General features: G+C 37.1%; 1 protein-coding gene across 2 annotated transcripts in view; it reads left to right on the top strand.

The window, feature by feature from the left end:
• Positions 1–8,326, top strand: part of TMEM232 (transmembrane protein 232) — a 76,533-nt gene extending 68,207 nt beyond the window's left edge. For both annotated transcript variants that reach the window (XM_006754268.2, XM_015568386.1), the window contains exons 2-3: positions 4,938–5,031; positions 7,793–8,326. In XM_006754268.2, coding sequence (XP_006754331.1) covers positions 4,938–5,031; positions 7,793–7,999 — 301 coding nt within the window. In that variant the 3' untranslated portion in view covers positions 8,000–8,326. The remainder of the gene's footprint in view (positions 1–4,937; positions 5,032–7,792) is intronic.
• Positions 8,327–25,716: the final 17,390 nt, after the last annotated feature.

Here is a 25,716-nt window from a genome sequence, read left to right as displayed (position 1 = left end):
TGTGCAGAAGGCAGCTGATCAATGTTTCTAACTCTCTATCCCTCTCCCTTTCTCTCTGTAAAAAGTCAATAAAATATATTTAAAAAAAAAGAATAGCACCATACTTACCTTGGACAAAATAGACTTCAACTCAAAAACTATTATATAATGACAAAGGATTCAATTAATCAAGAGGTAATAAAAATTATCTATAATAATAAAAGCATAATATGCTAACCAGACCAGACATCCTTCCAGATGACCTTCCAGACAAAGCTGGGGCTGAGAGGGAAGCCCAGGTCATGGGTGCAAGAGGGAAGCTGGTGCCAGCAGCCAGGGAAAGGAAGGCCTACTCTTGCACCAATTTTGTGCATTGGGCCTCTGGTAAATATATATCCACCAAACTTTGGAGCGCCAAATTATATTAAGCAAATATTAACAGATCTGAAGGGAGAAACAGACAATATTACAAAAATAGTAGAGGACATCAGTACTCCACTTTTAACGCTGGATAGATTATCTAGACAGAAAAATAAAAAGGAAACATTGAACTTGAATATACTTTAGACCTAACTGACCTAATATATTTAAAATTCTACCCGAAAGTAGCAGAACATATATTGTTCTTAAGTGAACATGGAACATTCTCCAGGATAGATCATACTAGTATTTTAGGTCACGAACCAAGTGTAAGCAAATTAAAATTACTGGAATCATACCAAGTGTCTTTCCCAACCAAACTGTTATAAAACTATAAATTATTAACAGGAGAAAAAGTGGAAAATCATAAATATGTAGATATTAAACAATATTCTTCTGAACAATCAATGAGTCAAAAAATCAAAGAGAGTATCAAAAATATCTTGAAATAAATGAAAATGGAAACATAACATACCAAACTTATAGGATGCAGAAAAGACAGTTCTAAGAGGGACATTTGGAGTAACAAATGCCTATATTAAGAAAAAAAGAAAGATCTCAAATAAACAAACATTATACCTCAAGGTACTATAAAGAGTAAACCATATAAGCCTAAAATTAGCAGAAGGAAGGAAGTAACAAAGTTAGGAGCAGAAATAAATGAAACAGACTAGAAAACAATTGAAGAAATCCATAAAACTAAAAGAAAGTAACCAAATATGACAAACCTTTAGCTAGACTTTCCAAGATAAAAAGAGAGAAGACTAAAATAAAATAAAATAAAATAAAAGATATTACAACCGATAACACAAAAAGACAAAAGATCATGAGACCACTGTGAACAATTATATGCCAACAAATTAAAGGAGGAGAAATGAATAAATTTCTAGAACCATCATACACTCTACTATGACTGAATCATAAAAAAATAGAAAATCTGAACAGATCAATAACAACTAAGACCGAATCAGTCATCAAAAACCTCCCAACCAAAAAAATAAATAAATAAATAAATAAAAAGAGAGAGGAAAAAACAAAACAAAAAAAACCCCTCCCAACCAAGACAATCCTAGGATCAAATAACTTGATTAATTCTATCAGACATTTAAATAATTAATGCCAGTCCTTCTGAAACTGTTTCAAAAAATCAAACAGGAGAGAATGCTAGTATTCTCCTGATACCAAAGCCAGACAAATATTTTGAAATTTAGCAACTTTTATTTTAAAAATAATCCCATCTGAGGTGTTATTCGATAAATGACTGGATGACCCCACAATAGAGGCATCCAAGTCAGAATAATTTAAAGAAGACCTTGAATTGTCTCTGTTTTGCTATGGCTTCCTCTAAATTCTTTTGATGGTGATAAATCTCCAAAATTTACAGGGAATTCATACAACTTAACTAAAGGAAGGTAAATAATCTAATATGAAAATGGGCAAAGGACCTAAATAGATTTGTTTTGAAAGAGGACATACAGAAGGCCAAGAGACATATGAAAACATGCTCCACTAATCACTAATCATCCGAGAGATGCAAATCAAAGCAACAATGAGGTACCATCTCACACCTGTCAGAATGGCTATCATCAACAAACGACAAGTGCTGGCGAGGATGCGGAGAAAAAGGAACCCTCATACACTGCTGGTGGGAATGCAGACTGGTGCAGCCACTGTGGAAGACAGTATGGAGTTTCCTCAAAAATTTTAAAATGGAACTCCCATTTGACCCGATAATCCCACTTCTAGGAATTTATCCCAATAAATCAGTAACACCAATCAGAAAGGATATATGCACCCCAATGTTCATAACAGCACAATCTGCAACAGCTAAGATTTGGAAACAGCCTAAGTGCCCATCAGCAGATGAGTGGATTAAAAAACATTGGCACATCTACACAATAGAATACTATGCTGCTGTAAAAAAGAAAGAACTCTTACCATTTACAATAGCATGGGTGGACCTGGAGAGCATTATGCTAAGCAAAATAAGCCAGCTGGAGAAAGATAAATATCACATGATCTCACTCATTTGGGGAATATAATGAACAACATAAACTGATGAACAAAAATAGATCCAGAGACATGGAAGCATTGAATAGACCATCCAACCTCAGAAGGAAGGCAGGGGAAGGGGGTGTAAGAGACCAACTAAAGGACTTGTATGCATGCATATAAGCATAACCCATGTACATAAACAATAGGGGGATGAGGGCATATGCTGGGGGTGGGAATAGCTGGGGAGAGGTCAATGGGGAAAAAAGGAGACTTATGTAATACTTTAAACAATAAAGAATTAAAAAAAGAATAATGCATCTGAAAGTTGTTCAGTATTTGCTCCATCAAAAGTGTTTTATATCTTATTTCATTTTAATATTTATAAAATAAAAATAAAGCCAATATAATTTTTATATTAAAGAAAAACAGGAATAGAGGGATTAAATAATACAAGGTGGCAGAACCATATGCTTAACCATTTTACTATATTTTTTCTGTTTATATCATTGAATGTTTGTCTCTCTTATGCCTCAGGTTGTCTTGTATTATCGTTATCTATGAATCTTTCTTTTCAAGTACAAACTATTCAACTGAAATAACTAGAAATCACAGATGCACAAGCATACCCACCTAACCTTTCCATTTTAAAGGCTTTCTAATATATTATTATATATCTCTTTAACTTAAATTTAAACCTTTATAATTCAAGAAGGAATTTGAGGCAAGTTACTTGAATATTTTTAACCTTTAAATAATTATACTATTCTTATTCCTTTTTCACAGTATTTAGCACATTTCTTTGAATATCAGAAGTGCCCAAATTTTGTTAAATATAGTTAGTCTGTGTCAGCCCCCAGATGTCCCCAAATTCCCCAGCATTCTAAAATTATATTTTCTTCTAGTATTTTAATAGGAAGACTAGAGTTCCTATTCAAAATGCAGTGGAAAGCTCACTGCTCTTCTGCCCCACAATATTTCTGAATCTTATGGGTTGGGAGAGGGCTGCATATATTTTCTCTGGTCACCAGCCATCTGAGCTGAACTCCTGCTATTAGTTCCACTCTGTGACTTGTCTCCTGAGATTGCTATTCCCCCGTTATTCTGGACATTGCTCTACTGACATAAGTGTGTTTTGTGGTAGAATCTTACCAATGTCACAACTTTCATTTATACATTCCATAATTCACTAAACATGCAGACATTTATTGAGTGTTTGCACTATATTGGGAACTGATAAGACAATGATAAGTAAACCATCTGCACAATCATGTAGCTCATATTCTAAGCAGGAAATCTAAAACTCACACAGGCACACAGATAAATTTAAAATTACAAATGAGATAAGTATGAAGGAAAGGCCCATGGTGGATTGAGAGCTATGGTAGTGGATTTGAACTGAGAGCTGAAGGATAAATAGACATTAACCAGCCCTGTGCAGAGATAAGAGGGGGAGAAGAGGGTAAGACATGGTGGATGCAGGGATTTGAAAGAAGAGGTCTAAGTCCAGGTAAGAATGATGGTTTAAATCAGGGAAATGATGGTAAAGATGAAGATAAAGGAAATATTTGAGAAGCATTTAGTACAGGGTAAAGGACAACCTGGTGATATGAGGGAACCCTACGGTATCAAAAATATAGAGCTCCCTATATAGAGCAACTTGAAAAAAGTGCATGTAGACATACATTATAGTCATAAAAATTTATCAGACTGGTTTGAATTTGGAAATTTTTCACCAGTTATGTCACTGATTAGGTTCTTGCCTCATAGCTTTATTTTTTGAAACCTACTTTTTCTCATACAAAGCCATATTCTCTATCACCATTTTGTTGCTGTACCTATTTCTGGACTCACAATAATTACTTCAAAATATCTAAAATAATACAATTATTATGTGAACAGTTTGACAATAAATCTCCAATAGCTTAGTCCCCACTTTGCACTGCCAACACTTTCATTGAGCTGTTGCTAAGCTGTCTGCCACAGTTCCACTCTTAGTATTACGAAGACATAGGAGCAATACTGAAGTCATACCACTGTTTTTTGTTGAGGTTTGCGCGCGCGCGCGCGTGTGTGTGTGTGTGTGTGTGTGTGTGTGTGTAGTATGCCTTAGTTCAAATTCTTAGGCTTAGTCTTCCACAAGAATATCCAAGGTCATGGGGCTATGTATGGTGAGGCACACGTTCATCTCCCCATTGGTCATAGTCGACTTCAACCATCCTTTAGCCTTTCATATCCTTACATTTCATTTTCTACTGACAAGCTATAGTACGTACATCTCCTAGGAGAAGACTGCCTTTTGATTATTGTCTAGTACTCATTCTCTATGTCATACCCTATCCTCAAAAACGTCAGTTTTAATAACCCCAAATGGCTTACCAAAACTAAAAGCTAATAATGTAGTAGACTGTACAGAATTAAGTACTTGATGTTAACAATGTAGAATCAAAACGCTTAATAACGAATTATGACTTTCAAAGTTATATATTCCCGGCAGAAGGAATATCTATACCTAATGTTGGATCTGTTCTTATGCTCTTTTGAAGGGAACATCCTTCTGTAATAGACGTCCCCCTGTTTTCAAATCCAGATTTCTTCACCAAGAGAGATGAAGAATTGACAAGAATCATTGACCATTATGTAAGACTGGCTTTCTTAAACTACTTGCAAAAGCTTTGTTTTTGAAAGGTATTTTTAATTAGAATGTGTAGTTCTGAGACTTTAATATCAACATGTGGAACTTAAAAGTAGAGCCATGATTGGGCATTGCTAAACTTATTTATATCTCACTGTACTATCTATACATATCAGAGTCTTCACTGGGCTACAGAAAATTGGCCTCTGTCATTTTAAAATACTAGCCTTATCCTGTTTCCTGAATTAGTAGATTTTTTAAACAAGAATCTGATATTGAACACTGAACACTGTTTTTTTTCTACAGTATAGTTTTAAAAATGGAACAAAAATCTTTTGACTCAATTTTCAGTGACCATTCTTTGCCCTTGAAATATTAGAAAGACTTTAATCACTTTGTTCATGGTATGAATTAAACTGCGGCAATACAAGGCTATTCACTTAAGACACTTTAATCCATTGAGCTTATTTAGTTGATCATTTCTTGCTAAATCTTTTTATGATTGCTCTTTTGTTTTAGGAGTCATTTATACCATTTACTGAATAGACTATCTTTACCATATTGTATGCTCTTGCCTCCCTTGCCAAATATTAATTGACCATAAAGGCATGGGTTTATTTCTAGGCTCACTATTCTGTTCAATTCATATATATGTCTGTTCTTATGCCAGTATTATGATGTTTTGATTACTATGGTTTATAGTATAGTTTCATACCAGGTAGCATGAATCCTCCAACTTTGTTTTTTTTTCCTCAGAATTGCTGTGGCTATTCAGGATCTTTTGTGGTTCTATATAAATTTTGGGCACATTAGTTCTACTTCTGTGAAATATGCCATTGGTATTTTGATAGGAATTGTGCTGAATCTATGAATGCTTTTGGTAGTATGGACATTTTAATGATGTTAATTCTTACTTGTGGATGCTTCCACTTATTTGTATCGTTTTAAATTTCTTTTTTCAGTGTTTTATAATTTTCCAAGTGCAGGTCTTTTACATCCTTAGTTAAATTTATTCCTAAGTATTTTTTTGATACAGTAGTAAATAGGATCATTTTCTTAGTTTCCCTTTCTGATAGTTCATTTTTGTGTATAAAAATAAAACCAATTTATGGATATTTATTTTGTATCCTACAGCTTTACTGAGTTTATCAGTTCTAATCGTTTTTTGATGGATCTTTAGGGTTCTCTCCCATGATTATTTTTTTACATTTTATTTAATTAGTGATCTTTTAAGAAATGATAAGAGATTATTTCATTTACTGATCCCACTGAGTTATAATTTATCATATAAGTAATATTTAAACTACTCTAGCAATAGCTACAAGTACTAGGACTTGGAAACAGAATGATGCCCTGGAAACACAAAATGAAAGCTGTAGTATTATATTTTTATTCAATAATGAAAGTTTTGCTAAACCAGTATATCACATGTATGGTGTAGTATAAAAAATTCCTAATGGTTCATAAATATGGCATCTATATTTTACCAGTCACTCAACTGAATTATGTAGAATAGATTACAAGAGACAGCAAATTGTCAAGGTATATATACACATATATATTATGTAGTTCTAATAACACAACAAACATCTTTTTACTCAGTTTTCAGTTGCTATTCTTTATTGTTGAAAGAATAGAAATACCTTAATCACTTTGTGATTAAACTCATCTGCCTGGGGCCAGGGGAAGAGATAGAGGACATTATTTTGAATGATAGAGAGGAGGCTAGGAAAAGAAGGCTAAGAAATGGTCCCTAAAAACTATCATTTTTTCCTCTTTTCAAAGGCATAAGCATTATATAAGCAATCACCCACCACGAATCTGTTTGGAATGTAGCTATAGAAGGGTAAAGGAATCCTTTCTAAAAATAAGTTGGATGTTTGATAGAATCCAAATTGTTTGATATGTGGGTAGCCTAATCAAATAGTAGTACAAACTACAAAGTATTAACCTGGGAAGGTTGGAAGTTTCTTGAATATCATACTTAACAAAGCCTTCATGTCTATACCATTTCCTCTCAGTAAGCTATAGCAGTACTGCTTTGTACGTTACATTTTACACTTTACAAAACGTCCTTACATTAGCTACTTTAACTTTCACAACAACCAGTAAAATAATTACCAGTAAGAATGGTGGTTTACATTTCAGTTATTTTACCAAGATTTTAAAGTTAGTAAATGATTGGTGTACACACAAAACCAAATCTTTGGACTTCAAATCTTTCTTTTTAACTCTCCCTCATTGCTCATTTTCTGGTTTATAATCCCTAACCTGAATGGAAGTGGGATGGGGAGGTAGTATCTGTAGGATTGAAAAGAAAGAAAAACACAGCTACATAGTAGCCATAGATCAGCATTTATCATCTGATTAATTTCATTTTTTGACCTCACATGTAATAGTATCACAATTTCTGCCTTTCACTTTAATTTGTTTTTTGTTTTTCTTTGGCTTGATTTTTTACTCTATGATTCCATGATTTCATGTAAATACCAATATTGATGAAGAAAGGAAATTCATTTGTTATATAGAAATATAAACCCTATTATCTTTTCTTATTCTTAAAGATGTTGAGGGAATTCTTCTTTGTGTGTGTGGGACTTGTACACTTCCTGATAGATAGCTTATATATTTTTTCCAGTGTGGTAGAGTATAAATTCCTGAAGAATATCTGTGAGAAAACCTAAGAGGATAATTAAATATATAAATTTGCATTTTGAGAAGTTAATTTTTTAATCATATGTAAATGACACCTTTTCTCTGTAACAGTGGGATAAAGAGCTACAGATCCGACAGAAAGAAGATGCAATATGTGAGGCCAAAGAACGTAAAGAAAAAGAGTTAGAGGAAAAAAAACACTTCAAAGAAATTATGAAGAAAAGAGAAGAGAAATTACACAAGCAAACCAAACCTTACGAGCTTCCTCCTAGGACTGAAGCAATTTCATTAGAAGGGAAAATGACCCCCCCAAATTGAGATCCATGTGCCAGAAATTCATTGCATAAAAGAGACCAAGATAGCTACATGTTAGGAAAATGTTCTTCTAATTAACTGGAAACCATCTCTTAGAAAGGAATTGTTATCCTGGTACATGCTTTGTAATAGTCACATCTTAGTTCTCAATTAACAGTTAGCTTTTAATCACATTTGAGTGAAGTGATTTTACCAATGAAACATTTTCAGGAATACAGCTAGACTTTTCCCAATTGACTCTTATCTTGTGATCATACAGCATACTTAATCAACGATTCTCGGAGTATCGATATTCATTGGACAGTTAGATGGAAATAAATTGCAAATTTTTAATGAGTCGCATATAAGAATTATTTCTTGAAAAAAGAATGAGCATTAACTGATACTCCTATCGTAATTGTTACTCAAATAAAAGAAGTAAGAGACCTGCTTAGATTTGTATTTCATAGTCAATTTGTGCCAAATCAAACCATATGTCAGACACTGCAATTTGATAAATAACTGTTTATAAGCAAATCTGAATGGCCCAGTCATCTCAGAATGAGCTGAACGGTAACATACACCACAGCAGACTCTTGAGACAGTGGTTTTACTTTGTCAGATGCATTTAGGAGAATGGATTTGGACGGTCCTGGAAGGACCGCTTACTGATTATCCATAAGGAGCATCTTTACAATGTCAGTTCGCTTCATCTGATGTTCTCAGCCTACGGGTAAGAGTAATGAGATGGGCTTCCTGTGATGCCTTACACTCTTTTTCTGAAAAATGTAGACAGAAACCAACTTTAATTTTGCATAATTTTGGTGGATTGATGATACTTAAGAGACAGGTGCTTTATCAGAGATATCAAACTCAAATGACTACCCGGTCAGGAAGGTAATATAAATTAGTGACAAGGGCTACAGAAAACCTATTCTACCCCAAGAAAGTTCCCGCCATTCAGCTGTACTTGTGCTGCATGTCCATTATTGTGGGATCATCCAGTCTTTTAAGAACATCTCAGATGGGATTATTTTTTAAAATAAAAGTTACTAAATTTCAAAATGTTGGCAAGCAACTAAAAAATTCATATAATTTTAGTTTAAATTTGACACATAGACCACAAGTTGTTACCTATAAAAGAATATACATATAAACATGCATATATATAAAGAATGTATATATTTGAAAATATATAAAGATATAAGGATTATAATTAATCAGCTGTATAGATAGATAATAACTGTATTCTGATATTATTCTCTAAAATTCTTTATTAAGTTATTCTTTAAAATTTGGCAACTCATACTTCTTATAGTTTTCCTCCTATGTCCTGGGATATTAGCAAAGACTGGGGCTCATAGATCTCTGTCCACATCCTACTTACACCCCCTGCTATCTATGAAACCTTGGGCAAGTTACTGACCTCACCTGAGCTGCAGTTTACTCATTTAGAAAATGGGTACAGTGCATATAGTGGTATCAGTCAGAGGTTAATCAGGAAAATGGAAACAGATCAGTCATTTTCATGAAGAGTTTAATGTAAGGAATTGTTTCAAAAGGTGTTAGAGAACTGAGCCAATGAAAAGTCAACTAAGACACAGGCAGAAACCCATTACTGCAGGAAACTGCCACCACCTCTAGGTGCAGGGGATCGGAGAGGAAAGGGTTAGACCATTAGAATCTGGGACTGTGGAGGGGGCAGCACACAGTGGGACGCAGCCCTCTGAGTAGGAGGCACTGTCCAGCAGGTACCTCTGACCAGGCACAATAAGGCTGTTTGGGGATCCCAGAAAGAAAAAGAAACTGGAGTAAGTTGGCTATTCCAGAAACCATGCTGCCAGGAAGAGCAAGAAAACTGAAAGAATCACGTTCCTTCTCCCCATCCTGGAACACTTCCTCCAGTGCAGAGAAAAGCAGGGTGGCTATGCTGCTGAAAGATGCTGGTTAAATAACTGGAAAAAACTCGAAGCTCAATGCCTAGAACATATTAGGCCATGCAATAAAAGTTAATTCCCCTTCCCCTCCCCCCTGAATTTTAGGCACTATTATTTATTTTATTTTATTTTTTGCCATTTCTGCAAGTTTTTCTGAGACCAGAAAAAAACACACCACAAAACCCCCCAAAAAACCCCAAAAAACTTGGAAGAAAGCATCATGACCTTTTAAGTTCATGTAAATGGTATAAAAAGAAATTTTCACTTTTTTAAACAAAACAGAGGTTAACATAACTAATCTTTAATTCTTCCCATAAGTACTTAACACAAACTCAAATGGAGCTCTTTGTATTGTACCCTTAATATTAATTTTGCCTCAAAATTTACAAAGGTTTCTATGAGCCTCAGGCTGACTTGGGCACCTGACAGATTCTTAAACTCCTCTCCTGCTGTTCACCTTGCGGTTTCTCTGCCTTGGTTACTTATTTTCCCAGGCCTTTCCACTAGAGGTTAGTTAGACTCTAGAGGGAGAAGAAAAGGGAGAAAGATACTCCCTGTCTATTACCCTCTGCAGCTCTTACTCATCTGTAAATGCCTCTACTGCTAGGAGATGGTAACCTATCTCAGATCCAAATTCCTTTCTATCTAAAACCTGTTTCTATGCCACTTTACACTCTGTTTACTTTTATTTTAAAGGACAAACCTAGGTCTTCCTGCATCCGTTTATTATAAATTCTCTATAGACTTCTCTTAGCATCCACCAAAGCAACTTTTTTTTTTTTTTGCACAAACTATATCATAGACCTGTTTCCTTATTGAGAAGAACATATTTATAGAAATTTTAGCTAGTTTCCCTAGGGTACTGGAAATTAAGACATCTATTAGGCAACAAAAGAGAGAAAACATAAATTATAAATTCTGAGTAACAGAAGCATAGAAATAAGCATTTCTTCTACTACAACTTAAAAAGGAGAAATAAAAAGATCCACAAAGGTTTGCACGGCATGACAAAGAGAGGTTTAAGGGAGAAAATAGGCAAAACAAACACCTTCACTGTGGATACTGAGTGGGTGTTTGGGGAAAAGGGGCCTGCAGAGTAGTAGACAATTAAAAGGAGCTCATAGTAACAATGATAGAAATGCTTTAGTAATGTTTAGCAATTATAATTCAAGTAATTGATTCCTTTTGTTCTTACCGTAAAAATCCTCTCTGGGACATATAACTGTCTACTAGTTAATTTAGAGGAACTTTCCTCAATTTAAATTTTTTTCATTTTGATACGGAATTTTTGGACTGGAACCCAGATCTAGAGGCCCGGTGCATGAAGATTCATGCACTGGGCAGGGGGGTCCCACAGCCCGGCCTGCCCCCTCTCACAGTCTGGGAGCCCTCAGGGGCAGGAGGCGACCCGGTCATCAGGAGAAGGCGATGCCCCATCACACCTCTTCATGCACTGGAGGGGAGGTCCCTTAGCCCAGCCTGCTCCCTCTCACAGCCTGGGAGCCCTCAGGGGCGGGAGGCAACCCAGCAATCAGGGGAAAGTGACCCCCCATCACCCCTCTGCTGCTGCCACTGCTGGCAGTGCAAGCCTCTGCAGGTCCTGGTTACCTGAGCCTCGGGCCGGCCCTGGGCAGCTGGGGGCTGAGGGGTCTGGGGGACTCTGGAGGCAGGCTCACGCCTGCCACCCGGCGGGACTGAGGGGACTGGGCACCGCCATCTTGTGGCTGTGGGCGCTGCCATCTTTGAGGGCGTGGCAGTCAATTAGCATATTCCCTCCTAATTGGCTGTGGGCGCTGCCATCTTTGCGATTGTGTGAGGGTCAGTTAGCATATTCCCTCTTTATTAGATAGGATACCTGTTGCTGCTTCCTTGTCTTATGGAAATGTAACTGCACTTCCTGGCTTCCTTGTGTTATGGAAATGTACCTTCTCCTAGTCAGTAGCTCTGTGTTTTTTTTCCATGGACCCCAATTCTAAAAATTCCCTAAATCTGCCTATATTCCCCTAAAATTCCTGTTTCAATATCAATAAATCCAAAGAATGTTACAATGTATAAGTGGTAAGTACAGTTCCTTCTTCCCATACACCACCATACCCATTCCACTATGTCCGTGCCACCAAATGGTTCCACAGCAAGGTTTTACAACAGCATCTATTTTGATTTTGAGCTGGATAGTTAATGTGCAGGGGCTTTCTGTACATTTTCAGTTCTTTAGCAGCATCTTTGGTCTCTACCCATAAGATGACAGTAGCAGCCCTTCCCCAACATCACCCACACCCTCAACCAAAAGTCGCCTGTAGCAAAATCGCTCCTGGTTGAGAATGAGTGTTCTAGAGGTTCACTGAACTTGACTTCCAAATTTCATAGTTGACTTCTTGGTAACTGCTTGGTAAACTGCTCAAACATTAAGCTCACTTTGGGTCAGCTAATGACTCAATTAAAATTACCACAGATCTCATGAACCCTCTTCATTCCTCTCAAATCTATACGTGCTGAAGTAGCAACATGAACAAGAGCACTCCTAATTTTTTAAAATTTAATTTACTTTTTTATAAGTTTTTTATTTTTGACAGTTTTACAGATGCCTTCCATTCCCCCCCCCTTTACTCCCTCTGCCCAACTCTGTCCCCCTCCTCCCCTCCCCCCAGGGCTTCACCACCCTATTGCCCATGTCCATGGGCTATGCATATAAGTATATAAGTTCTTTGGTTTATCTCTCCTTGTCCCCCACCTCCACACTGAGGTATGTCAGTCTGTTCCATGTCTCCATGCTTCGGATCTTACTAGTATTTTGTTGGCCTATTCATTTTGTTCATTAGATTCCACAAATAAGTGAGATCATGTGATACTTTTCTTTCTCAGATTAGCTTATGTCACTTAGCATAATAATCTCCAGATCCATTTATACCTGATTAGTTGCTGATATTTATCACACACATCCCACCCATGGGCTAAAGACAAAGAAAACTTGTTCTGCCAGTGCCAATGTAGAAAAGACATGTCCAGTAGTACACCCAGCCCACAATGCACTTCACAGCCGTAGGCTTGCCACCAGAGACAAAATATTTGTAAGATTCTATTTATTAATTCTAGCTATTTTCTCTGACATGTGGGATGTGTTTGGAAACTTAGAGTAAAACTCACTTTAAATTATCATCTTCTATAACATAAATTCATATATTTATATAGTTTTGCAAATTCTGTTGATGATTTGGTTATTTTTGAGCTACATGCATTTTTCATAGTGACATAGATTTCAAGGATAATTTGGCTTTCATGTTATTCAAGCCTACTTTTTCCTCTAATCCTTTTAGCTCAGGGACCTATTTACATAATACCTAGTGCCTTGTTATGTTTTATTCCTGCTTCATTGGAAAGCCAAAAATAAAAAGAAATGCATTTCCAACGCATTTTTTAGTTCAAAGATGTGTATGGCATCTAACTTTCTAGTGAAATTTCCCAAGATGACTCTGTTTTGGGAAAGGTAGATTCTCTTTTATGAATTAATAAACAAGGTAGAGGTTAAGAATCACCAGCACACCTGTTTTATACTTAGTCCTTTTATGAATTAATAAACAAGGTAGAGGTTAAGCATTTCAGAATCACCAGCACACCTGTTTTATACTTAGTTAGACTATTGGCAACTCAGTAATGCTTTGAATCTCTATATTCGCTCTCAAGCTTCTTTCTAAGAACACTGCTAACTTTATTTCATTGGAAAACTAAGTTTGAATAAATGCTGTAGCTTCCTGGTAGGCCAATTCAACTGAAAGTCAGGGAAAGAGAAATATAATGCTGAGAAATTGTATTTCAATTAGGTTACGAAAAACTGTTGCTCATTTGGAAGCAGAGAGATAGCCAATGGGAAAAAGTTTTGGCTGTGCCATTTCTGTTTCCTTGCAGAGTCATTCAATTAAAAGAAAACGTGTTTTTGTTTGTTTTTTTTTATTGTTCCTTGACTCTATTTCATTGATGTGTTTCATTTTGTCAACTAGACAGTTTTTTACCTTTGAGGAAAATAAGTTTTTAAAGAGGACTTTGGTAATAGTTGCAAGTAGACATGAGCTTCAAATAATTCAAATGGTAAAACCTGGGTTCTAGCTCAGCTTTCTGAGCTCCTATTCTTATGACTATACCACTTCTATATCAATATAATGCAGGTAATCTTTAGCAACACCTTACCCACAAGAGCACCCATAACTTTATTTAAAACATGGGAATTAAGTACTGTACTGATGCTTCTCATTTAATAACATTTCACAACTCTGGACATGTGGATTATTATCATCTTATAGGTAAGGAACTAAGGCTTAGAGAGGTCCATTAATTTGTTCAAAGTTGCATAACATAGAGGAGTGAGCCTTTTTGAAACTGACTTAACAGACTTCTAGGCCTGTGTTCCTAAGGCCTGAGTCTGCAATTATATCAGCAAGTTCAGTTAAGATTGAATATGGGAACAGTCACAAATATGAGGAAGAGAATGAAATAAACTTCTTAGAGTAAGGATTTTGTAATTTTGTTCAATTATGAATTACTCCGACCTTACAACAAACAGTATGTAGTCCATAGTAAACTTTCAACATGTATTTCTAGAATGATTATATGAATGGGTAAATGAATGATATTAAGAGGGCTTAAGATCTTTCTATAAAAACAACAAGCTCATTTTTAGAGAAGTTTGTTCATTTAAGAGTAAAGTGAGTGTGCCTTCATGCCATTCACTGCTGTGCTATGGATATGCATTTCTATTATAAATGCAAAGACCTGTCTATCATACATAACACATGCAAAATAATATATAGTTTAGTCCCATTGCAACTAACATTAAAGCCATCCTTTATAATACTGAAGTCAGGATAGGGGTGGGGAAAATGCTGTGAGAACAAAGAACCATCCTCTAATTTACAACATAAAGCAAGGATAGATCTAAAAAATGTAAAGCCCTTCACAGGTTACCTGATTTCAGGTACTTTAGCAGTCTGTTACATTTCTTCTTACATAAAAATTATTTTTGAGAGCATAATAAAGCCTTTAGAAAATGAGTTTATCTACAAGTATTATAAATACTGGCATATTTTTATATTATGCAAATATATGGAATCCTATTCATCTCTAGCTCCAATTTTTCATTTGGCTTCCCAATCAAAAGCGATGACTGGAGAACACACACAGTAGAAGTTCTTCCATTGTATGTACCTTCCAGCATGATCACTAGGTCATGATACTTAGAGCCCTGAGGAAGAGAAGGCCCAGCCCTATTCCAAGTACACACTGTGGAAAGCAAGAGTCAGAAGGTATAGATTCAAAGGTGTTTGATACCCTGACTCCTCACTTCAAGGGATAGGGTTTGTTTATAAACATCCAGATAGATCAGGAGCCTGAGCACATCAGGTTAGTAGCATTGACTCCTGCACTACTGGGGAACTGGCAAGTCAATAAGTTGAAGGGAGAGGTGTTGTATGCAGCATTTCCAATGACACACCCAGTAGGGGAACGATGGGAAGCTCAGTCTCTGGTGTTAGCATAGTAAACCCATCGCCAGAGAGATTGGATCTGCTTCAAGGCACGTTAATGCAGAAGGCACACCCTTTATCCGTGCTACTGCAGAGGCCAGGGAGAATCCACAGCACATTGGGAACACTAGGAAGATTTAAGGACCAGTCTCCCCTCTACTGTCTTATACAGCCCATACCCCTCTCCACCAGATATTCAAATGCCATCTTACAAACGAAAATGGGGTGGAGGGTGGATAGGAAGCTGAAATGCAAAGCAGTTATCCCAAAGAAACAAGTTAACATTTGCATGGTTTCATGATTTCCTAGATTTGGATTATTTTAAAACTGCCCAAGATAACCAGCAGAGGGAGCCTGAAAAAAGATCCAATGGTTTTATAAAACTCCAGAAACTAAATTTTCTCTTTACATTAAAATGCTATAAGAAACTAAAATTGCATCCTTGCAACATATCTGTGAAACTGACATTCCAACATATGGATACGAATGAACAGATAATCTCAACAGCTATTCACCAATCTGGGATATGCACTTATTTAACCATTCATTCAGCTAATATTTATTGACTACCTGCCCAGTTCCAGATACTCTTTTAGGCACCGAGGATATATCAATGAATCAATGAACATGACATAAAATATAGCATTCTACATATTAAAAATAATATGTGTGTCGGTGTGCATAAAACCAGTAACAAATAAAAATATAATTTCAGATAGGAATAAGTGAAGGATAAAATAAAACAGTATTGAAAGGTCTGTTTTAGAGAGAGCCTTCAGGCATGACCTAAAGATTTCTGCAACATTGGAATGAAGAGAAAGTGAGCCATCTGACGTTCTGGGGGAAGAGCATTCTGGGCAGCGTTGACAGCAAGTGCAAGATGACTGGAGTAGTCATGCATGTTTTTCCTGCATATTTCTGCTTCATCTCCCATCTGTGCACATAGTAGCACTGTGTTTAATGGCACACTTGTGTTGTGGAAGGTCATATGGCAAACTCTGGCCAATGGATTGTGAAAGGAAATGCTGTGTTCCATTTCTGGGCTGGGCATTTACTTGTTGACTTAAAAACTTACAGCGTTTCTTTTTCATTCCCTTTCAGAAAAATAATTAACAATGTTCAACATATGGAGTCCTTTCTCAATCTGGGCTCCCTTAATAAAAATGATGGGTATGAAAAGACAAAATCTGTAAGTTTTAAGAGTTTGAGGTTTGGGAGTTAATATATCACTGCAGAATAATGCAGCCTATGCTGATGTGAGAGGAGGGAGTTTAGTATGTTCCAAAGAAAAGCAAGGAATCGTGTGGGGCTGGAGATTAGACCCCAGAGGGATCGAAGGAGATAAAACTAAAGAGGCAAATTTGGGCCAGATCAGGTACAACTGCATATGAGAGCCATGTTCCAGGTTTAGATTTTTAACTGAGAGTTGTGGAAAATTATTGTAGGGGGATGATGAAACACACACGTGCGCACGCACACACACACACACACACAACTTTAAGTCTAATCTGTAATGCTTTGAAACTCATGTTAAAAGATGTAATGATTTCTTTCTTTTGAAGTTGATATTTAATTCACCAAAATTTTAATATGCTCTGCTAAGAATATAACAAATTATAAAACGGTGGTTTGGGAGCTAAAAAAATTTCAACTTAAACCTAATACCTAGAATAATTTTCAATATAAAAAATATGGATCTAAGCATCTTTCCATTGGAAACAGAAATTTATGAAATGTATGAAACAAATTTGATAAAGCAAAACTAAACAACAAGAACTTAAAATTTATTCAGCTGTATTAAGATTTTGTTGGAAAAAGATGTTATAAGTAAAAATACATATGCTACAGAAGGATGCTCTTCTTGTTTTTGTTGTTCTATTCCAAAAAGAGAGTTTGGCTACTATAGTTTTATTGTTAAACTGATACAGTGGCCTTCATTTTTCCTTCTCAGTAAGAAAGGCATATATTCAACATATCAATGGCCATGATTGCTTCAAGCCAAGCAGAGATGTGGAACTGGAAATAGGGCACAAAGGGAGCTCTCACAATGGTGCATGAAGGTGTTTTGATGGTTTTCATTCACATTGTAGCTGCCATATCAATGGCAAAGAAAATAGGTTTGATTGGATTTGGCAGTAGCTGTCTTCTAAGAATATTTTCAAGAGATAGGATTGTTTGGGTTGAATTCCCAATTATTTCCCACTTTAAGAAGCAGAATAAAGCAATGTTTCCAGCATCAAATGTAATTAGTTCTTCTGTTGACTTATGTTTTTAATGTTAAAATTATATTCCTCTGTGGGAAGAACTGACAAATACTATTTTTTCTCAAGAAGGCACTAATAACATTGAAAGCTGAGTGGATGTGTTTGACAACTCATTTCTGTGTCTCTGAGATCAAAGCTCTGAAGAGCTATGAGATCAAAGTGCTAAGGAGATGGGACACCATATGTAAGAGGACTAAATATTATTTTGAAAATATTCAACCAATATAGATTGTGGTTTTTATTCTCCCCCTCACATATCATGTTCCTTTATCATTATTTAAATAATATAGTACTCAAAGGAAAGGTGGCACACACATGTTTGTAGCAGCATTATTCACAACAGTCAAAAGGTGGAAGCAATCCAAGTGCTCACTGACAGATGAATGGATAAACTGGGGTTTATAAATACAGTGGAATAGTATTTAGCATTGAAAAGGAAAGGAATTCTGTCATACGCTACAACATGAAGGAACCTTGAATACATTATACCAAGTGAAATAAGCTAGAGATAAGAACAAATACTGTATGATTTTACTTCTTTGAGGTATCTAGAGTAGTTTAACCAAACAAAATTTAATAGAAACAGAAATTAGAATGGTAGTTTCCAGGGACTAGAGAGAGGAAGAAATGGGGATTACTGTTCAATGTGTATATAACTTTAATTCTGTGAGATAAAAGAGTGCTGGAGATTGGTTGAACAACAATGTGAATATACTTAACACTACGGAATTAAACACTTAAAAATGATTAAAATAGTACATTTTAGGCTATGTGCATTTAATCACAATTTATAAAAATATTGTTAAATGTTAATTATCACATCAAGAAGAAGAAGAAGAAAGGTATGTCACTTATTGATAGAAAAATGAAAAATAGACATCGAACCCCTGGAAAAGTTTGAAAAATCAAAAAGAGGAACATTGATATGAAGATTGGTCTAGTCCATATGTCTTTGTTTACTCTCTGGGATGTGTCCTGATATAAACATCTGGGGGGAAAGTGTATGAAAATTCTGACCTGGCAGCATCAGGGTAACTGCCCTGGGGTAGACCGGAAGGACACAGGCCTATAGCTAAACATCCTTTTCATCCAGCATGGCATTGAGATGCTATTACAGCATCTGCAAGAGGGGTAGCTGGGTGGATGAACATGAGGCCATACTTCTTTTTTGTTGTTGCTAATCCTCACTAGAGGATATTTTTTTCCCATTGATTTTTAGAGAGAATGAAAGGGAGGGAGAGAAGGAGAGAGAGGGAGGGAGAGAGGGAGAGAGAGAGAGAGAGAGAGAGAGAGACCAATTGGTTTCCTTAACTCCTTGCCCTATAGAGGGGACCTTGGCCAGAGGATGTGAGTAGGATTTGCTCATGTCTGCAGCCTAGAGCAAGAGCTCTTCGTGCCTGCATCTACAGGAGGCAGTGTGTAACAGAAACTGATTCCACATCCCTTAATTACTAGTACAGAGCAAAATCATTAAAAAAAAAACAACAACACCATCCCAACCCTGTAAGAGAAAGACTAAATAGCAGGGACTAGAAGATATTCAACAGACAGAGGAATGGGAGTGACATAGAAGATTATCTCTAAACCCTTTCTTGAAAACAGGCATATTGAAAAGAAGAATCATCTTTCATAAAGAGAAGCCCAGGTCCAGCAACAGCACCCAGGCTGTGAATATAGTGACCAGGGATGTACCATTTTCCATTGATTCTAAGAAGTACATTCATTTTACATTTAACACCTTGAAATTGGAATGTGTTCAATAGATGGTGCTTTGCAGTTGTGGTCAGCTAAGCAACAGTTGTGACACCATTGTCCAATACCCATTCCACAACCCACATCACTGTTTTGATCTTATAACTAATTCTACTTTGCATCTCCTATCTTTCAGCTTAAAGAATTTGCTTACAAAGATAGTTAGGCCCTGCTCAACCTATTCCCCTCTTGCCACACCTTCCCTCCTCACTCCCCACCTCACTGAACACACAGTTGAAAATCAGTGTAGAAATCTTTTTAGCTCTGGTTTACAGGCCCAAACTGCCCACTGAATATTTCCAGCTACTACTTTTTTTTTTTTTAAGTCTTAATTGTTTGGGTTATTAAAGTTGTTCCTCTTTCTTCTCCCCATAGCTCCCCTCCACCCAGTTCCCACCCCACCCCATGTCCTTACCCCCCTCATTTTCCTTGTCCATAGGTGTTCAATTTTTGTCCAGTCTCTTCCCACACCCCCCACTCTCCCCCCGCCCCCGAGAATTATCAGTCTACTCCCTTTCAATGCCACTGATTCTATTCTATTCACCAGTTTATTCTGTTCATCATATTTTTTATTCACTTGATTTTTCAATTCACTTGTTGATAGGTATGTATTTGTCGTCACTTGGTTGTTCATAATGTTTATCTTTACCTTTTTCTTCTTCTTCCTCTTCTTAAAGAATACCCTTTAGCATTTCATATAATACTGGTTTGGTGGTGATGAACTCCTTTAGCTTTTTCTTATTTGTGAAGCTCTTTATCTAACCTTCAATTCTAAATGATAGCTTTGCTGGGTAGAATAATGTTGGTTGTAGGTTCTTGTTATTCATCACTTTGAATATTTCTTGCCACTCTCTTCTGGCCTGCATAGTTTCTGTTGAGAAATCAGCTGTCGTATGGGTATGCCCTTGTAGGTAACTAACTGTTTTTCTTTTGCTGCTTTTAAGATTCTCTCTTTGTCTTTTGCCCTTGGCATTTTAATGATGATGTGTCTTGGTGTGGTCCTCTTTGGATTCCTTTTGTTTGGGGTTCTCTGCACTTCCTGGACTTGTAAGTCTATTTCTTTTACCAGGTAGGGGAAGTTTTCTGTCATTATTTCTTCTAATAGGTTTTCAACATCTTGCTCTCTCTCTTCTTCTGGCACCCCCATAATTCGGGTGTTGGTACACTTGAAGTTGTCCCAGAGGCTCCTTACACTATCTTGATATTTTTGGATTCTTTTTTCTTTTTTCTTTTCCAGTAGGCTGTTTTTTTGCTTTTTCATATTTCAAATCTTTGACTTGATTCTTGGCATCCTCTAGTCTACTATTGGACCTTTGTATATTATTCTTTATTTCAGTAAGTTTACGCTTAATTTCTAATTGATCCTTTTTCATATCTTTGAGGGTCTCACTAGATTTCTTGGAAGTTTCTAGAAGATTCTTGAGTAACCTTATAATTTTGGTTTTGAACTCTATATCCAGTAGTTTTCTTTCCTCCATTTCTTTCTTTTTTAAAAAAATATATTTTATTGATTTTTGTTGTAGTTAAGCCTTGATTGCTGTTGGTATCACTGAGAGGAGCTGACCTCCAGACCAATTGGCTGTGAGGACCAGTTGTGTCTACAATGGGAGAACTTCTATGCTAGAGACACCCTTATGGAACAGGACTTGCTTCAGAGGGGCTTTGGTGTTCACTGAGTCTGCCCCCTGAGTGTGTCTCTTATGGACCTGAAGAGTTGTAAGCTGGTGTGGTCTCACTCTGACCACTGGGTACACTGGCTCTTGGATCTCCAAGGAGGTGCAAAGTCAGTCACTACCTGAGGCCACCCAACAGGAGCTACAGAGAGATCTGCAGATTCCTCCTCTCTGTTTGGGGTTTGGAGGTGCCCAGATGAGGTGCAGCTGTGAAGGAATGCAGGCAAAATTAGTCCTTCTTTTAGAAGCTCTGGGGTTCTTTGACCCAGCTACAGTTTGTTAGGTTTTTGATTACAAAAGGCCAGGCCATTCATATGCAAAAGCCTCTGCACACAACTTGGGTGGGGTTGTAAATTAGGTGGGGCAGGGTCTCAGGGAATCATGGGGCGGTGCAACCAGCAATGGTTGCCCGTCAACTCTTCCCCAGATAGATCCCTGGGTCTCTGTGTAGGAACAATGAACGCTGCAAGCACCTCTCAGAGAAAGTCTTCCTCGTGTTCGGGCCCGATGCCAGACAGTCCAATTTCTCCCCATATGAGTCTGGGTGCCCATAGTCTCGCCTGGAACTGGAGTTCAGAGCAGTTGGGAGTTTGTATCTATCTCCTGATTGAAAAAGATCACAGCATACCCAGTTGCCAGCCCGTTTCTTGCTCCTCCACACCTCAACACTTCCACACCTCTGCACCTCCTACCAGTCTAGATGCACTTTTCTCTCTCCCTCTAGTTGTCGGACTTCCATTCAGCCAGCCTTCCCGTGGTTCTAGATGATATCCGTTTTGTCCTTTAGTTGTAGTTTAGATGTGGTTGTGCGAGGCAGCAAGGTCAGGTGTTTACCTATGCCACCATCTTGGTTCCTCCTCCAGCTACTACTTTTAAAGGTTTTTGCATTATATTGAGAAATAGGGGTTCATAGTATATTCTAAATTCAACTCAGTTTTGAATTCATTAGACCAAATCCCTATGTGTTCCTATGGTAATTCTTCCCTCCAGCATAAATAATTCCTCTGCTTTTAACAAATCTTTGTGGCAGGTCTGCAGCGCAGAGGCTTTAGATATCCTCTGATATCATTTGTAAATCTCCTGAGCTCTGCATGGTCCTAGGCAGCTCTCTGTCAAGCAATTGTTTTAGCGTCTGACAATCTATGGATAGCTGAAGCTACACAGATCAAAATAAGAATATGGGGCATCCTTAGTTATCCCAGAAAATCCTGCAGGGAAAATAAGTGTTCTATCCTGAGGCACCAACATAGATTAGGAGGTTTTACCTAGCTGAGAGAGATGATGGCAAAGAGGGCCATTTATATTGGGGGAAAACTAGCAAATATAATTTAACACTTAGATCTATTTATCTGCCTTATGGTAGTTTAAGTAGACTTTCTAATTTTGCTCAGAGTCTAAGAGAGTTATTAGTTAAATGCTTCTCTGGAATTGAAATACCAAGACTGAGCCTTTCTATTCATATTTAGGCACTGGACTGTTTTTGTAAGGAGTCAGGCCAACAGTATATGGCTTTATATCCATGAAAGGCAATCTGTAGAGAAATTGTCAAAAGCACACAGTGGGTCCTCTTATTTTTCTTTATATCAAAACATTGCAGAATAAGAAGACCTTAGAAGTCATCTGTTAGATTATAGTGAAATTTTCTATATTTTTGGCTACTTTTCTCTTCTTCTGTTCTTAGGGTTCTGGAATTTTATTATTTTTATTTATTTTTTTACAAAATTACATGTCCTCCACTGTTTGCAGTTTTGGTGAGACTGTCAATCAAGGTTCAATGGCCTCTCTTGGGACACGTGTCATCCACTCCAGGCCATCTTGACGTCTGAACTTTGAGTCTTGAGTTACTGGATAGCAAAAATAAGACACAAGTACCCTTTGGAGATGTTACCTGTCATCACCAGAATGTTGATGGAGCTGTCACTCACTCCTGCTACTGAACTTCCCTGAGCTGTCCCTGTCCCTATGCTGCTGGGGCTGGTTCTCTTCAGTTCTCTTACTGATGTGGTGCCATCCAATGTCTTTCTAACACATTCCCTATTACCTAAATTACCTAGGGTTTGTTTGTATTGTTTGCAACCACAGAAAACCAACTCATGCAAACGTTGCCAAAGGTAGTGAGATGGTAGAGGGTTTTAAGAGTAAGTAGCTGCTCTATAATATGTCTCTAATTCCCTAACTGTACAACTATTTATTTTAATATTTATATTAAAGCTCTGAAAGAGCAGTCTGCATAGAAGTTGATACTTTGTGAGACTACAACACAATGTAAAAGATTTAGTCAGGAAACAACCACGAGCAGCACTGGCCATCTTCTCTGGGGATAAAATGTTGCATTAGGAATGTAATTCTCATGCTCCTCAATCCAGAGGGCTTTAGAAGTGGGGTGGCAGACCAAACTATCTGTAGGGAATGAGACTGATGCAAACGGGTGAGGAAATACTCCAGCCCATTTTTCCTTGGTCTCTGTTTTCAATTTCCCCCTCTGATAGAGACATTGCCCAGAAACACATTGCTCAACTCCATGGAAAACACCACTGCCAGTGTAACGATAAACAGCAACGGAAACTCACCCTCTTTTTCAGGGAAACAGCAGAATCATAAGGACTCGGGAACTAGAGAACATGTGCCTTATCCATGGGCCAACAATTCTCACTCTGGCCAATTACTGTCATGCAGGAAGGTTGGCTTGGAAATGCTACATCTTCTGATTTTTAAAAAAGAATTAAAAAATACTGATTTTTTAAAAGGTACAATATTGTTATATATTGGCAACCAATTTGATTGAAAATATTGGGTTAAGATACTATTTTCACCCCAGGAAAACAAGCATACATTCTGTTCTTGTCCTTTATATACTAAGGAGCTGAGCTTTAATAATTGATACAGATTCTCAAATCTGTATCCGTTCTCTCAGTCAAGGTACAATGGCCTCTCTTGGGACACGTGTCATCCACTCCAGGCCATCTTGACGTCTGAACTTTGAGTCTTGAGTTACTGGATAGCAAAAATAAGACACAAGTACCCTTTGGAGATGTTACCTGTCATCACCAGAATGTTGATGGAGCTGTCACTCACTCCTGCTACTGAACTTCCCTGTACAGTTAGGGAATCAGAGACATATTATAGAGCAGCTACTTATTCTTAAAACCCTCTACCATCTCACTACCTTTGGTAACATTTGCATGAGTTGGTTTTCTTTGGTTGTAAACAATACAAGCAAACCCTAGGGAATGTGTTAGGAAGACATTGGATGGCACTGCAATCAGTGAGAAAACTGAAGAGAACCAGGCCTCAAACACATATCAAGATCAACATTTAAGCAAACAAAATTAAAAAAAATCAAACTCATAAGCTAGAACAAGCCACTATGGTCATCGAATAAATCCCCGGGGCGTGACCTGATGAAATCTTGCAGGGCCCAGCAGTGATGGAGGATGAGCAGAGAGGGGAAGGCTCTTCTGGTGCTGGTAGCTCCAAGGACATATTGATGTACTTTGCTGGGCCAGACAGGTGAATCATACCTGCATTGGTAAGTGATTTAGTCACACCCCAAGTTATATAGGAAGAAATCAATAAAGCCATAAATACTGATACTCCAAATTAATAAAGCTAATTCACCTCTTAGAGTGCTCAAAGCTAAACAAAGAATGGTGCATTAATATTAAGTTGCTTTTAGACTACTGCATTAGATTATATGGGTTGCCGAGAAAAATAAACCACTGTTTTGCCACTGAGCACCTTCAAACAAAGAAGAGAATAAGATTGACATCACTGTTCAGATCCATTAGTGAAACTACAGTAGCTTTGGACAGGTAGTTTCCAAAATACGTCAGCCTCATTTACACCCAACAGCAACAGCAGACAATGGGAATTTTTCGACACTGACACAAGGCTCCCAAATACTAAGGCAGAAAGTGGTTTTTGACACACATACCACTTTTAGGGAAAGGATTGGAAGTGGGAGGTGAATGACAGACTAAATATCTGTATTTCAGTGATTATAGAGAAGAAAGAAAGATTAAAATGATTGAGAGAACAAAAGAATATAGCCAGAAATCGACTAGCATGATAAATAGTAATTTTTCAGAAAGTTATGCCACAAAGGTCAAAATGTGTCTAAGGAAGTAGAAGATTCTGCTTGTTGTTGGGAATTTTTGTCCTAATGAATGCCACTACACTACTTATTGATTTTAAGCGATTCATTTCTTGTACCCCAGGCATCCTGTGTCCCCGTATTTATAATAAAAGTAATTAATTTGGATTCTGGAAATATACAATCTGAAAATAGAATAATTGGCTCACCTGACTTTTCCTGCTCACTGATGCACTGAGCAGGATGTGTATTTTATCTGTTTTCATATGGATTAAGCCTATGCTCCCAGGCTTCTGTTATTGGGTGAAATGTGCCAGCTCTGAGGGTAAATCTGATTGCTTATTAATACAGAAAATAATATGCTATTTATTTGAGCAGATGATAGTAATTATATGGCAGGTAATACATTTATTATCTCATTTAAATTTTAATTTTCACAACAAAATACCGGCTAAATTATGACATGTCATTTCTGCTTTTATATTTGAGAAACCTAAAACACAAAGAAA

This window comes from Myotis davidii, unplaced genomic scaffold (assembly GCF_000327345.1).
Source record: "Myotis davidii unplaced genomic scaffold, ASM32734v1 scaffold812, whole genome shotgun sequence".
Lineage (NCBI taxonomy): Eukaryota > Metazoa > Chordata > Mammalia > Chiroptera > Vespertilionidae > Myotis > Myotis davidii.
Note: the sequence above shows the minus strand (reverse complement) of the source record. Positions and strands in the feature narration are given on the sequence as shown.